Source organism: Danio rerio, chromosome 21 (genome assembly GCF_049306965.1).
Source record: "Danio rerio strain Tuebingen ecotype United States chromosome 21, GRCz12tu, whole genome shotgun sequence".
Classification (NCBI taxonomy): domain Eukaryota; kingdom Metazoa; phylum Chordata; class Actinopteri; order Cypriniformes; family Danionidae; genus Danio; species Danio rerio.
In genome coordinates, this window is record NC_133196.1 from 8,452,501 (window position 1) to 8,467,971 (window position 15,471).

Sequence of the window (15,471 nt, forward strand, 5' to 3'; positions counted from 1 at the left end):
CAAGTAATCAATTGTGTGATTAAAAATACAATACAGGAATATAAGATTAGTTGCATTTAGAACATTTTATTTCTCTACTGTTACCTGTCATGTTGTTCACCATATTTGAGTTGTGGGCCTACTTATTCGCCCTGGAGGTTGAACAACCCATCTATAATTTTGTAAAAGGCTATGCTTTTTTGTGACAGGACTGCCTTTAATTGCATGCAATAGGCATAGGATGGTAGCTGTTTTCAAGGTGTATGGCGGTTTGGAAAAGTCAAGGTTTTAAACTGGCTATATTTTTTTTGCTGTAGTGTTCCTACAGTATATGTAAGCTTCTTGTTTGTTTGTTTTAAAGATTTTTAGGACAACAGTATCTCCAGCAAAAAAGATATCCAAAGATGCCGCTTTAAATTGTAATGAAATCTGTGTTTTTGAAACTAATGAGGCAGCAGAAGTCAATAATTCATTTAAATTATTTAGCCTGCATGTTTACTGCTCCAAAAAATGTAAAAGTTTCTCAAAATAAAATATATTGTGTTTAAAAGGGAAAAGTTTCTGTTTTTTACCCAGACATTTAAAAAGAGCATATTTTAGAGCAGTAATCACAATTCAGTGATACTTTGATAATTTTATCTAAGGTTATCATACTGTCCGAATTTTATACCGGCTCATGCCTAGCGTACATCTATTTGATCTAATGTGAATCACTTTTTTAAAATATAATTCACACATTTAAATAACAAACCTCAAACTAAATTGTGTAAATTATTATAACACTATTTGTTTGAGTTGTAGCTTTATGTGGAAGCGGGGCGTACTGTTGTAACATTATAATATTATATATTCATTTTCTTGTCGGCCTAGTTCCTTTATTAATCCGGGGTCGCCACAGCGGAATTAACCGCCAACTTATCCAGCAAGTTTTTACGCAGCGGATGCCCTTCCAGCCGCAACCCATCCCTGGGAAATAAAATATAATATATAAGTTATAATAAAGATACAGTTGAACTCAGAATTATTAGCCCTCCTGTTTATTTTTGTCCTTGATTTCTGTTTAAAGGAGAGCAGATTTCTTTAACACATTTCTAAACAAAAGTTTTAATAACTTTTCTCTAATAACTGATTTATTTTATCTTTGTCATGATGACAGTAAATAATATTTTACTAAATCTTTTTCAAGACACTTCTATACAGCTTAAAGGGACATTTAAAGGCTTAATTAGATTAATTAGGCAGGTTAGGGTAATTAGGCAAGTTATTGTATAATGATGGTTTGTTCTGTAGACAATAAAAATATATAGCTTAAAGGGGCTAATAATATTGACCTTAAAATGGGTTTTAAAATAATAAAAACTATTTTTATTCTAGCTGAAATAAAACGTATAAGACTTTCTCCAGAAGAAAAAAATATTATCAGACATACTGTGGAAATTTCCTTGCTCTTAAATATAATTTGGGAAATGTTTTTAAAAAGAAAAACAAATTTAAAGGGGGGCTTATAACACTGACTTCATCTATATATGTAAACATAATTTTCAAGTTTTGTAGATTAATTTAGATTCATATTCAGAAACGTATTTAGCATGATTTCATACATCCCCAGTTAATCCTATTCAAACCATATTCCCCAACTTCAGCCTTTTAATTCAAAATGGAAAAAACTGAAATTTGTTTTTAAAACCCTATATTGGGCCTGTCACGATAATCAAGATATCGACTTATCTCACATTACGTCGACATGACCTTAATCGTTTTTTATGATGCAATATATATATATATATATATATATATATATATATATATATATATATATATATATATATATATCACCAATGAAACAAATTCTAGAATTATCTAAGTTGGTTACACAAAATCTCTATCTCTATTGTAGGTGTCGGTATGGTTAAAAAAACACTATAGTATTTACTATAAATTACTATAGTATATTTTCATGTGGGTGTCTGACAACTGAAAATAGATCTGGTAGCTGATATCGCAGCCTCTTTTACTTTTCATTTAGCACTTTTTTAAAATTTATTATCATTTATTTAGGATATGTTTTCACATTCTGATTCCAATGTCTAATTATTAAATTGTTCAAATAACTATAATTAAATTGAATATTATGTGTTTATGTGCATTTTGATGATATTATATTGTCTACTGACATTAAATGGTCTTAAAATGACATTAATGTCTGTTATCATAATATATTTTTGTGCAATATATCATACGACAAAATTTATATTGTGACAGGCCTACTCCAAATAAGTTTGACAAACTATAATGCTCCTAAAAATCATATAGCGTATTCAAGTCGAGAGTCGCATTCAAGTAGCACGAGCATGTGAATCTCTTTGCTTGCGTGCCGATTACCTCTGTTTGTGCACAAAACTGCATGTTGTATGCCCTCAAATATACGCTGCTCAAGCGCAGATTTTCTTGTGCGCTCTCAAATAAATGCGGCTGAAGGGCGATTTAGTGTGCATGGATATAAGGGGTATGTCTCCAACATGTATTAAATCAGCACTACTAAGATTACAGAAAAGTTTGCTCAAAAACATTTTGATGCATTTATAACCCGCTGCAAAAGAAAAAACATCACAACTGAAGGAATGTTTTTACAATTACATGTTTTAAATGAAGATTTCTGCTTCTTTCTTTCAGGATGTAAACAAGATCACTGGTGGAGCTTCCCCATGCACCTGCATCCCTTCCATTCTGACTATCTAGAATGTTCCTGAAGACAGTTCCTCCGGCTGTGGCTATTCATTCAGAATGGAGGTCCAGTAAGAGCTGCAGCCTGCCTCTCTATTTCAATGACAGTGCCTCCGACAGCGACCTTGCCTCAGTTAGTGGCACCCCGTTCCCACAGAAGATCCAGATGATAATTGAGAGCCTTCACAGTACCCAGTCTTCGGGCATGAGTGAAAACGAGCAGGCTGAAAAGGCTGCTCATTCCAGTCACGAGGCTGGCTACAAGGGTCAGATGCGACTCATGGACATGTCGGCGAGAACCCGGCGATCAGGGTCAGACGCTAAGCTGCAGAACAACAGGTCTGATACTGGAGATGATTCAGATAGTGATGACTCTGTGGACAGAGGCATTGAGGAGGCCATACAGGAGTATTTAAAGGAGAAGGTGGACCACAAGCGCAAAGGGGATCCAGTGACAAGTTCACCCCCAGCGCCCAAACTTCAGCGAAGGGAACTAGATGCTCCGAAACAACAGACACATTCCAGCAGTGCTAAGGTGCTGACTGCTAGCAATCATATCCAGAGACTCTCAAGCGGGATGGTGGCCTTAAAAAAGAAAGTCAAAAAGAAGCAGCTGAGCAAAGAAAATCCCTTTAAGAAAGCAGACGCGAGTAAAGTTTCGCCTTTAAAAAGTCTTCCTCCACCCAGAGCTAAAAAAGGATCCTCCTCGTCTTCTGAGATGGACAAGTCTCCACCGCGTCTGGTCATTAAAGAGGAAGAGGAATGGCTCGATTCAAGCAGCGATGATGGAATTGAAGAAGAGATTCAGAGATTTCAGCAGGAGAAAAAAGAAAAGCAGGAAGGTGATAGAGATGCACAGAGATCTCCACAAAAAATTAAGGACTCTGATTCAAGCAGCGATGAAGGTATCGAGGAAGCCATCCGTCGCTTCAAGGAGGAAAAACACAAGCAGAAGAAAAATAAAAGTCTTCTCAAACCTGCCCAACTTGTGCCTGCACATCGTAGCAAACCAGCCGTTGCTTCTCCAGAACGCATAAGCACCCAACCACTCAAAGTGCTGTCTAAGAAGAACAACATAAAGAAATTGTCAACCAATAAGTCAACTAATCTCCCAACACCACTGTCCGTAAGCCACTTTCTGAACAAGTGTACATCACAGCCCGCTAAAGCAAAAACCTTTACAGCTTCCCCAATAAACCCAAAACAAGCCCAGACAGAACATCAGATCCACTCCAGTCTGAAGGTCAACACTGCTGAACTAATGTGCGCAGAGGCCATTCTGGACATCTCCAAAACTGTCATGCCTGAAGTGTTTGAGTCCAGCTTAAGCATTGCTAATAGAAATTTGCTTCCGATGCCAGCGATCACCCCTGTTGCACCTCCTGAAGATAAAAGCGATGAGAGCTCCATTGACAGTGAGGACGGCATTGAACAAGAGATAAGGAAATTTTTGGAGCATAAAGCAATGATGAACAAAGAGCTTCCAGCAACAGCAGGCGCACCTCCACCAGCTTCAGAAGATCCCTCATCGAGTAAAGAGCCAAAGAAGAAGCTGAAAGAAATCCAACCGAATAAAGGAGTCCGACTCTCCTTGTCAAAAAAGCGCAAGTTCAAAGAGGAACAATGCAAACTTTCCAGAGATCAAGACATGGTTTTGAATGTTAAAGAGGAGCCTCCTGGGACACCTCTGATCCACAGTGACTCCACCAGACTTGAACTTTCTACCACTCCCACTGCGATTTCACATTCAAGTAGTGTGAAAAATAGCAAACTGAAACAGAACTCTCCTCCTCGCAAGGGTGCAGATCATGTAACTAAAGACAACGTTTCCTCTTGTAGTGCATCCAGCCCAAAGGCTGCGATCGGCTCTGAGAGAAACGACAGCAGTGACAAAAGCAGCTCCTTGGACAGTGACGAGGATTTAGATGCAGCAATTAAAGACCTACTCAAGACGAAGAAAAAAGTCAAGAAGAAGGTAAGGGACTTGAAGGCGAGAAAAAGTGACAAACCTTTTGAGGCGTCATCTTTGGATGCCATAAAAAAGCAGAAGCCTTTAACCGAGCAGAAGTGTATCCCACTCAACAGGCTTGTTAAATCTAGCATCTTGAAAGGTGGGAAAGAATCCCTGAACATTCAGGCTAAAAATGACAAGGTGCCTAAAAGCAAACCAGCTAAAGGCAAATGTGAGGTTCAAAACTTCAAGCCTTCTAAAAGCTTTGCGCAGACTGACAAGGTGACCGGGAATGGAGGGATTTCCTCAGCCCCAGGTGGAGACACACTTTCACCAAGTCTGCATGCAGATGACGACAGTGATGTGGACAGCGATGACAGCATTGAGCGAGAGATCAGGAGATTTCTAGCTGAAAGAGCTAAGGTGTCCGCACCTGTAACCACAAACATTAAAAGTGAGGAGAAGGGCATCAACTCCTCATCTGCAGAGACTGAGGAAAATCCAGATCTTCAAAAGACTCAAACTGAAACTCCAGTATCTGCTGCGACATCAACCTCCGGGAGACTCTGGAAGACTGAACTCACAGGTACGTCCACAAAATCTACAGAAACACCTGCAGAACTCAACAAGGGACCAGTCCTGACACCAGGCAGCTCTTGCATAATGGGATTCAGGAGGACTGAAAGTCAAAAACCTGAGAACTCTGCTCCAAGAGATCCAACGAATGGCAGCTGCCAGACAGGCAAGGACACTCCGACAGGTCATGTCATCAAACCTAATTCCTTCACACCACCATGTGTGAACTCAGAAACTGCTCGGCCGTTGGGTCACCAGCACCAGAACCTGTTCCTGATGAGGCCTGTTAACAACAGAATGAGTGAATCTTCCTCAAGAAACAGTAATGACATTCCCATCAGCCACCAGAGTAGATCAGCCCCAAGGATACCTTTGAGGGAAGTCATTACTTCCCTTTGTCCCTCGCCTCTCTCGAAAACTCAGATTAATTCCCCTGCTGTTGACCTTTCAACCTCTGTACCTCCGTTGAGCAGGACAGAGGGCGTTTACATGCATAACCGCCTGAAAAGGGACCGACATTTCTCTGATAGACCACACATATCCTTCAGCACCTCACATCTGTGCCAGCCCTCGCCAGAACTGCAGTCCCACCAGGGCGTTAGTGTAATTCAGGTTCAACGGGACCAGGCTGTGTTATTTCAGGCTACGAATCGCCTGCAGGTCAGCCAAACTGAGGTCACTGCAAGTTTAGGAGAAACACAAAGGGAGGGAGGAAGTGTTAGCAAGGAAGATGAGGAAGAGAAATGTATTGATGAGACAGATGTAGAGTCAGATGAGGAAAGGAAAGATCAGAAGACAAAAGACACGAGCAAGCAGACCAATAATCAGTGAGTACCTATATTTGTTCTTTCCAAATACACACACATATCAGTGATCGGGATGGGGGGAATCCCAATGCATATCCATGCTGTTGATCCATCTAAGATGCAAAAAACTTTCTGAACAAATTGTCTTTGATTGAGGTGATTTAATGAGTGTGTTGGTCATTAGTTCGGATGGATTTATTGATGACCCACAGGTATTTTGAAAGATCTTTCCAAACATTCAGCCGAAATTTTCCTTCGGCGTTAAACATTAGCTGATTATTTTAGCATTAGCCTGACGGACTGCGGCGCTGGAGTTCATCCTGCATTATCATCATTTCTGTCTTTTTGTACTGTATTGTTTAGGTTCCAAGGGACGTCATGTAGGAGTCTTTAAGTGTACCACATCCTCTCTTTTTTTTTTGTATGTTTGTACATTTATAAATATATTTAAAAGCAGACGCGATGTCATAAAAAGAGATTAAACTTGTTTATTGTTTTTGTCTTGTATTTTCTCTGCAGCATTTCTGAATGGATTCTGCTTTATGAACTTTGCTTGACGACTTTTTCTGATTCGTATCGTTTTTAGATTGTCATATTCAAGACTATAAAAAGTAAATGACGGCTTATGAAAAGATTTATGACCATGTTATTGGTGGGTTTACATATTAAATAGTTTCCCGGGTTTTAAAAAAGTAGATTGATCAGATTTTGTTTTTCTGCACATTAGGGTGGTGACGATATTGGAATTTGATACCAAACAATACTGATATATTAAAAACGTCCATCTCCTGCAACCATTCGAGCACTTTTGAGCTAGTTCTTAAACGCTGCTGATTTGCCATTGTGTTTGTGTGCTCAACAGAAATGACTGTGATTGGCTCTAAAGGTCATCAGTTCACCGAATTCATCGCTGTTTACTTAGTGTGAACACTGATACAAGGGCACTGGATCATTTCAAAGTCACGTCGATCAGCTGGTTTGTCTATAACAGACTGTCCTGGAGGGCCAGTGTCCTGCATAGTTTAGCTCCAACTTCCTTCAACACACCTGCCTAGAAGTTTCTAGTATACCTGTAAAGATTAACTGGTTGAGGTGTGTTTAATTGGGGTTGGCACTAAAATTTGCAGGACATCAGCTCTCCAGGACTGAGTTTGGGCACCCCTGGTCTACAAGCTGGCATATGAGCGATCCGCTGATGAATCATGGCAATAAAATGATCCAGTATCCCTTTTTCTGTGGTTGCATTCAATAAACAGTGGTGAGTTCGGTGAACTATTACCTTCACAGCTAATCACGGTCATTTCTGCTGATAAATTTGAACACAATAGCAGATGTTTAAGAATGTGCTCGACATCGCTCAAATGTTACCGGGAAATAGGGTTGGGCCAATAAACAATATTATAACGAATCGCAATAAAATGTATGTCAATAACAGTGATAAGCTCTGGACTTTTTTACTCCATATTGATCCAAGAGCCAACCACACAGCAGAAATGTGCAACAATGGGAATCTAGACATGTGTTGATATTAGAGATGGACCGAATTTTTAGCCGCCAAAAATGATCGCCCACTGATTCCATTATTTAATAGACCCTTTAAGTTTTGTGGCTTCATTCATTTTTGAGATACTCTTTTAAATGTAAAAGCATTAACAACTGCTATTGAAATATACATCATTGTTCAATATGAAAAAGAATTCATCAAGATCACATTTTTGCCATATCGCCCAACCCTAGTGGGAAATGTCCGTTTTTAAAATTTCAACTATATGGTACCAAGTTCCAGTATCGTAACAACCTTGCTGCACATCATAGCTAACAGGTAAATGCAATTCTTGTGGTAAACTGAAAGACTGCAGAATGTAATGCCCAAGAGAATTAAGCAATTTTTATGTGCAACAGCTCATTTTCAGATGACGAATGGTTTTTAAGATCTACATTTATGGTAAAAATCTTGTCTACAGTTGATCAACATCACAACCTCCGATACCGTAATCATAATCACTTTTAAGTCATGTATAAGGAGATTTCTAAATCTGGAAAATTTCCTCAGTGCAACACCGAGTGACTAAGATGGGCTTCATTTGTGAAACACAAGCAGGATGAATTTATTTTAATATAGTGCCATTCATCTGCAAATTGTTCTATTAAAGGATGTATGATTGTGTATGAAAAACAGACATTAATGTGCTATTATATTTTGGTCACACTTTACAATAAGATTCCAATAGTTAGTTTTCAAGAGTTCACACTTAGCTGATGATTGATTATGAAGCTTGTTTGGCATGCTGTCCTGGGAGAGAGCCCTGAGCTCATAAGATCCTTCAGCCTGGGGGTCCCTCCCATTTGCAAGGCAAGAGGTGAGTTTGAGCTCAGGTAGATCTCGAGAACTCCCCTGCTGTAGTAGCTAATGAACAGATAGAGATTGCTCTTAAGCGATAACTACTGACTAGGAGCATGTCTATGGTGCTGATTTGGATAAGTCAGTTAACTTAAGTTGAATGTTTTTGGACAGTGGGAGGAACTCGGGGGAAACCCACGTGAGCACAGGGAGAACGTGTAAACTCCACACATAAACATTGGCCAGCTTGGTAAGGACTAGAACCAGTAACGTTCTTGCTGTGAAGCAACAGTGCTAACCACTGGGCCACCGTGCCACACTTCTAGGAAATGAGGAGTAGGGGTGGAAGGGGGCTTCTTCTAAATGAAGATGGCTGTTATATGGAAATTAGGGTATTTATAGTGGCTTAGGAACTGTCTGATTGGTGAATCATAAATTGAATAATGCGGGACCAGCTGCAAGCAATCATGAGCATGTGATCCTCTCGAAATTAGTTTATAAATAAACTTCACTTAGGTTTGGCTCAGTGGTTAGCACTGTCGCCTTACAGCAAGAAGGTCGATTGTTTGAGCCTGGGCTGGGCCAGTTGGCATTTCTGTGTAGAGTTAGCATGTTCTCCCATGTTCGTGTTGGTTTCCTCCGGGTGCTCCAGTTTCCCCCACAGTCCAAACACATGCAGTATAAGTGAATTGGGTAAACAAAATTGGCCGTAGTGTATGAGTGAGAGTGTTTGGGTGTTTCCCAGTACTGGGTTGCAGTTGGAAGGGCATCCGCTGTGTAAAACATTAGCGGGAATAGTTGGCCGTTTCTTCCAATGTGGCGACCTTTAATAAAGGGACCAAACCGAAGGAAAATTAATGAATGAAATTGGCCGTAGTGTGTGAGAGTGTTTGAGTGTTTCCCAGTACTGGGTTGCAGCTGGAAGGGCATCCGCTGTGTAAAACATATGCTGCATAAGTTGGCGGTTCATTCGAATGTGGCGATCTCTGATAAATAAGGCTAAGCCGAAGGAAAGTGAATGAATGAGTTAGTTTTAGTTGATGTATTTACCAACACAAACTAAGAATGAACAATACTTGTACAGTATTTATTAATCACAGTCCAACCTTTACTAATGCATTATTAAAATCCAAAGTGCTTGTTAATTTTGTATTGTCATTAATGTTAATAACGATGAATAAATACTGTAATGTATTGTTTGTTCATGTTAGTAAATACATTGAATAATAAAATCTTAAAGTAAAGTGTTACTGAAAAATTGTACACAAATAATGCCATTAGCAACTATTATAACCTTTACTTTTTTAACCTTTGAATTACTATTGTGCCCTCAACACATGCATTTTTTGCCTCTGGTGTGCCCTTTTAACATTTGTTATGTATTTAGTTAGATTTTTTTTCACAATTAGGCTATTATTTTTATACCACTGGACGTACAAGACATTTATATCAGACTGTACATATAAGAAAGCTCTCTCAGTGTCTTTTTGCACATATTTGCATACTTATCAAAAGTCACACCTCCCTCATCTCTCTTTCTCTGCACCTGTTTCTTAGTTCCTGTTTCAGTTGCTTATTATATGTAGGTGTTTCCAATGTGAAAAGAATGTTATTTATTTTTGTTTATAGAAGAGAAGAAAGTACAGACTCATGCTGACTATGCTGGGCATTGCCAGTTTTCATAAATATTTTGCAAAAATGATTAAAAAAAGAAAGGTTTTTTTTGGTCCTCTGCACAGAGAAAAACTCAGACTGTATCTTTCAAGATGTATAATAAAAATTGACTTTGACACACAAGGCTGTATGTTTCTTAAATAAATGTTTGGATGTATATCTTAATTATATGTTTGTTTCTAATCAGTATTTTACATGGCTTCCTCTCTTGTAGCTTATTATAAAAGTTTCCTTAAAGTGACTTCCTTTCTCACAGATGTCTGACTTAAGTGGTGCTAATGCTAGTCTACTTTTATAGGTTTATTTTGATGCAGTTTTGTCCTGTCGAATGTTTTTCAGCTGTCAAAATGAAAAGACTGGGTGATATCTTATGAATGCAATGTGAAGTGAATATACAATTTGATTTAGTGTCTTTATGCATTTTGTTGCATCAATGTGATTTCATAATATATTGGTGACTAATTAAGCAGTGTTGGTAGAAATTAATGATGCATAATGGTCAAAGACAAAGGACCCTATCATACACCCGGGTAAGACGTGTATGACGCGATTTGTTGCTATTTTCAGACCAGCGCAACCCTAATTTTCTCGTTTTGCACCTTGTTGGTTAAATAGCAAATTCATTTACACCAATTTGTGGACTCATGAGTGTGCTGGTCTAGAAAGAAAGGAGGTGTGTTAAGGCACATCGTTGGCGTGTTGCTATTTTGAGGAACTGAAAAGTTCTAAAGTCCAAGACAGATCGTGTTATATGCGCCTATGCAGGTCCAAATGCTTACACATGGCTTAGTACAAGGATGTACAGCAATATACAAACATCTTCACATATGAAAAGAATTAAAAGATTAAAATGTTACAAAAAAATTATTACATAGATGATATATATAAACCACTGCCTCCATGCCTTCTTCATGTCGGGGGGCTTTTTTTAGTTTATTCATGACAATCTGCATTTTTATAATGTTATCATTATTTTCAGTATTATTTATTATATGCATATTTATATTTGTTTTAATAAAAACAAGTTTAGATTTGTCCACCTATTGGGTTTTGGAGAGAGTTTTTGGATATAACTGAGTTGTTTGACCACACTTTATTATTATTGTTCATTTATTCGTTTGCTGGAAAGTAGAACTGAATTATAAATAGTTTTGACACAAATCTTTGTGCTTAACAAACTAATTTGAATATGTAAGCTAATGGATGTCTTCAGTGGAGTGAGTACAACACAGTTTCCTTACCCCATTAAAGTAAACGAGTAAAGTAAAGAGAAAGTAAAGAGGCTGAATGGAGGAGGCTCATTATTGTCGTGCTGCAGATGCTCTTGTTTTCTTGCTAGTAAAACGTTCAGTTTTTTCCATTCAGTTTTTCCACTTACAAAGTCCGGAACGTAAATAGCAAATGCACCATGGAGCAACACAACTGACTTTTAAAGGGAATGTGAGATGAGACTGATTGGATTAATACACCCTATGCTCAAAACACACCCATAGCTCATTAAAAGAATAAGCAACCCTCATGGGCCAGGGCGCAGAGCGTATTTTTCCATTCTTAAAATAGCAAAAGTTTATTCAGATACACCCTTATTGCTTTAGACTTTGCGCCTAGATTGTTAAAATAGAGCCGAAAAAGTTAATGCTAATGCTGCATTCACACCAGATGCGGAAGAAGCATCAAGCGCGAGTGATTTACATGTTAAGTCAATGCAAAGACACAAATAGACACCCTGCGGTGCAATACGTGCGAATAACGCATCGCGAATAACGTATGTTTCACGCGAAATGCTCAAGTTCGAAAATCTGAACTTCAGCAGACATTCGCGCATCGTTAACCAATTAGGACCTTGCTTTTATGGGGGCGTGATTATGACAAAGCACCTGTTGTTGGTGTCCCGGGGGAAAATCCTCCTGCACACACTGACAACAGTTGATCAAACTTGGCTCGGCTCAGTCAGAAGCACCGCTGAATGCTTCCATCATCCAGGTTAAGTTTCTGGAGAAGTTTATGAGCTCACAGAGCTGGGTGCACCTTTAAAAGGATCTGTTGGACACTGCTCCAAACGAATCTACGCTGTTTTTCAGCCTTCATAAAGCACATGAACAAAGTTATTCTCTCAATAACATCCATGTTAGTCATTTTACAATAAAGCTAGAGTCACCGGGCAGACCGAAGCCCTGCCCATCAGACGAATTCGCAATTTACGATTGAAGCGGATTTGACGATCGAATAAAGCAAGTAAATTCAAATGTTCACGTGTCTATTTACGCGCGAATATTGTGATTTATCCGCACGTTCCGCGTCTGGTGTTAGCACAGCATATTTAATTGAGTTTTTTTGTCCTGTACACGTGTGCATATAAGGTTATTATTTACTATCATACATTTTTTAAGTGATTTACAAAAGACACCCACTTACATGTAATTTAGTCTAATGATACATCAAAGTTTTATGTTTATTCACAAAAAAACTTGTTTAATTCAGATTCATTTGGTGACAGTCCCAAAATGCTAATTAATTGTCATTTTAAAATCTTTGAATATTTGTCAGCAAGCAGATTATAACAATAAACAACATTAAAATAAATATATCAGGTAAGCTGAATGACGACAGAACATTATTTCAGCCACGTTTTTCTGTCATCTCAAGCTGAATGTTGAAAAACTGCACTAGAAAGGGTTAATATGTATATAAAATGCTTATATAGACCATTTCAATGTGGTCGTGTCATTGGCCCATGAACATTTTCTATTTATCAAACTATTAATAAAATGCAATTCAATCATAGCATAATGTTAAAACAGCGATCATAACATTATTGATCAGCATGTTGCTCTATTTGTATTCTTGGAAGCTATAAAAATTAAAAATGTAAAACAGGAAATACATTGAGACCCTTTTTTTTGTTTGCTTTCTTTAAAATGGTCTATATGCATATATACATCTATAACTGTATCCAGACACCAAAATTGGAGACACCATGTCACTTTATGTTAAGTAATTATGCTTTAAACTTTGCAAGATTAATTTTTGGATTTCACGTGAACATGCAAATTCTGTTTAATTCAAACTGTAAGGTGAAATGTGCATTTATACTCTAACTAAACAGTGTTTCAAGAAACAAAAATAGCTTTGAATTTATAATAACAGTTATATGATATAATATATAGTTAATATCAGATTAAGTTCACCTTTTTGACAGCACATGGATCCAGACACTGTATGTGTAAATCTCTCTTATGTTTGCTTCAGGTCTTTGTCTACATCAATAGACCCAGGGATCTTGTTAAGTCCATATATCGCCCTGAACACTGCGGAAAGGCGTCTGAAATTCAAAACCAGACGGATGCGAATTCAAAAGCAGCTACAGGTATGAGAAATGCTGAAAGATTGTGTTAAAAATGGATGATTTTACAGATTTGATACACTTGAGTATAAGGAAATATATATAGTCTGCCGAATTGACATTTTGATTATGCGTGTGTGTGTTTGTTCGTTTTGTAGGCAAAGCAGACAGTCAAACGAAGGCTGCAGTTTGTGGTCAGTGTGTTAAGGTAAACACCTGACCCCACTTACACAAGCAATAGGTGTTCATACAAAACATCTTTAGATACTTTGTTTGTTAACTCTTTCCCTGTCAGTATTTGTTTTTAAAAGGTTGCCGGCCAATTTTGATTATTGTCACATTAATTTGACAGCCATCAGAAAATGTTATGCTAGGACTAAAGTTTTTTATATATCAAAAAACCAAGCCTCTGCTTTCAAATAGAAAGTATTGTGTCTTTATGTGGTCATGTTTTATCCCCTAAAGGAATGCATGTAGGTTTTATTAAAATTGCAAAAGTTTTGACAAAAAAAGAGAGAATTTATTGTGATTATGCCAAAGAAACTCTTCATTCTTTATCCATAATCTTACTTTCTATTTCTTTGATCATCTTATATTTCGTAGTGCTGCGTCCCATTTCACATACTTAAGGCTGATTTATACTTCTGCTTCAAACACACACGTATGCTTGGCATTAAAGCATAGCCCTATGCCATGGCCGTCAGCATCGCTGACGTGTACCTTTTAAAAAAAATTTAACTACAAGTCGCAACATTGTGTAGCGCAAGCTCTGTGATTGGTCGGCTTGGTATCGCTGATGAAACTGGGCGGGACCGAGAGCCACGCGAATGGCGCGAGCCCAATGTAGCGATTGTTTACAAGTGTGGAGTGCCGTGAAGGAGCTCCGGATGGAAAGAATAGTTTAGTTGCCATTTTACAGTGTCTGGTTCAACAATAATGTTGTTGTCTTGTGTTTACATCTATGAATATGGCCACAGTGTAAATGCACAGTACAGTTACGATCTTATTGCCACATTATATCGTTATGGTAACATGATGTAATTGCCTTCGGAGATTTTCTGAAGATCAATATTAAAACAAAATCCAGCTGGAATAACTAGCAGTCGCAATCATCAATCTTATATGAAGCAAGAGATCACGATGACATGTAGCTGTGACAGCTGTAGTGCTGTCCCATTTGTTTGGGGTAAATGTTGAAGCTCTTCTCCCCTCCACACTCTGTTTCAAGGGCCAAGGGGAAAGGGTAAAAAATTGGGATTGGGCCTACGTGTGGCACAAATACACTGCTTAGTTTGTCTTCAAGATGTCAACACTGAAACAGGCTGTTGTTTCACAGTCAGAAAATAAATGGAGACTGAATAAAAACAACAAACTACTGAAGACGCCAAAACAATACTCAGTTGTTGACTTGGTTTAAATGAGTACAAAGACATATTGGGAATAGTATACATATTTTTCCACAGCTTGTTGTCATTTTCTGCAAATAAATGCTCGAAAATTATGATATTTGTATTATCAATAGTTTACTAAATCAGACTGAAAATGACAGAGCAATACTCAGTTGTTGACTCGGTTTAAATGAGTACAAAGACATATTGTAATGTATTGTATTGTATACATATTTTTCCACAGCTTGTTGTCATTTTTCGCAAATGAATGCTTGAAAATTCTATTCTTATTGTCAACAGTTTATAAAATAAAACACTAATGAACATTTTACTCAATACACACTTAAAGGCCTAATGGCTAATCCATTGAACTGGTGATAATAATATATTATGATGTTGTTTTTTGGCTCAAGAACTGAAGTATAGTTTTTAATTTAAGTTAAACGTGTCTAATGTTTTGTTTTATTACAGATAACCTGAAGCCACTGGAAAGTACAATGATGGAGGTTCTCGAGTTCAACCTAATATTGTCACACATACTTATGAATATGTATGAATAATTGTTCTTGTTTTTACCTCATTTTCCATCAACTGTTCTTCATTTTTATCATAAGTCGTTCACTGTACTTAATAATTGATACTGGTGTTTTTTAAATAAAGTGTTTTATGAGTTCAAATCACTGGGTCAT

The 15,471-nt window shown here is 37.7% G+C and overlaps 1 protein-coding gene and 1 long non-coding RNA gene across 7 annotated transcripts in view; one reads left to right on the top strand and one right to left on the bottom strand.

The window, feature by feature from the left end:
* The window catches only part of LOC110438240 (uncharacterized), a 55,273-nt gene extending 41,900 nt beyond the window's left edge, over positions 1–13,373 (bottom strand). For 3 of the 4 annotated variants that reach the window (XR_012397112.1, XR_012397120.1, XR_012397114.1), the window contains exon 1: positions 13,240–13,373. This is a non-coding gene — a long non-coding RNA (uncharacterized lncRNA). The remainder of the gene's footprint in view (positions 1–13,239) is intronic. The other variant, XR_012397117.1, reaches the window with a different exon arrangement.
* ppp1r26 (protein phosphatase 1, regulatory subunit 26) overlaps positions 1–15,459 on the top strand; it is a 21,478-nt gene extending 6,019 nt beyond the window's left edge. The window contains exons 2-5 of one of the 3 annotated variants that reach the window (XM_068215925.1): positions 2,653–6,057; positions 13,301–13,418; positions 13,553–13,602; positions 15,254–15,459. In XM_068215925.1, the coding sequence (XP_068072026.1) occupies positions 2,720–6,057; positions 13,301–13,418; positions 13,553–13,602; positions 15,254–15,257 (3,510 nt within the window). In that variant the 5' untranslated portion in view covers positions 2,653–2,719 and the 3' untranslated portion in view covers positions 15,258–15,459. 3 annotated transcript variants of the gene reach the window in all.
* Positions 15,460–15,471: the final 12 nt, after the last annotated feature.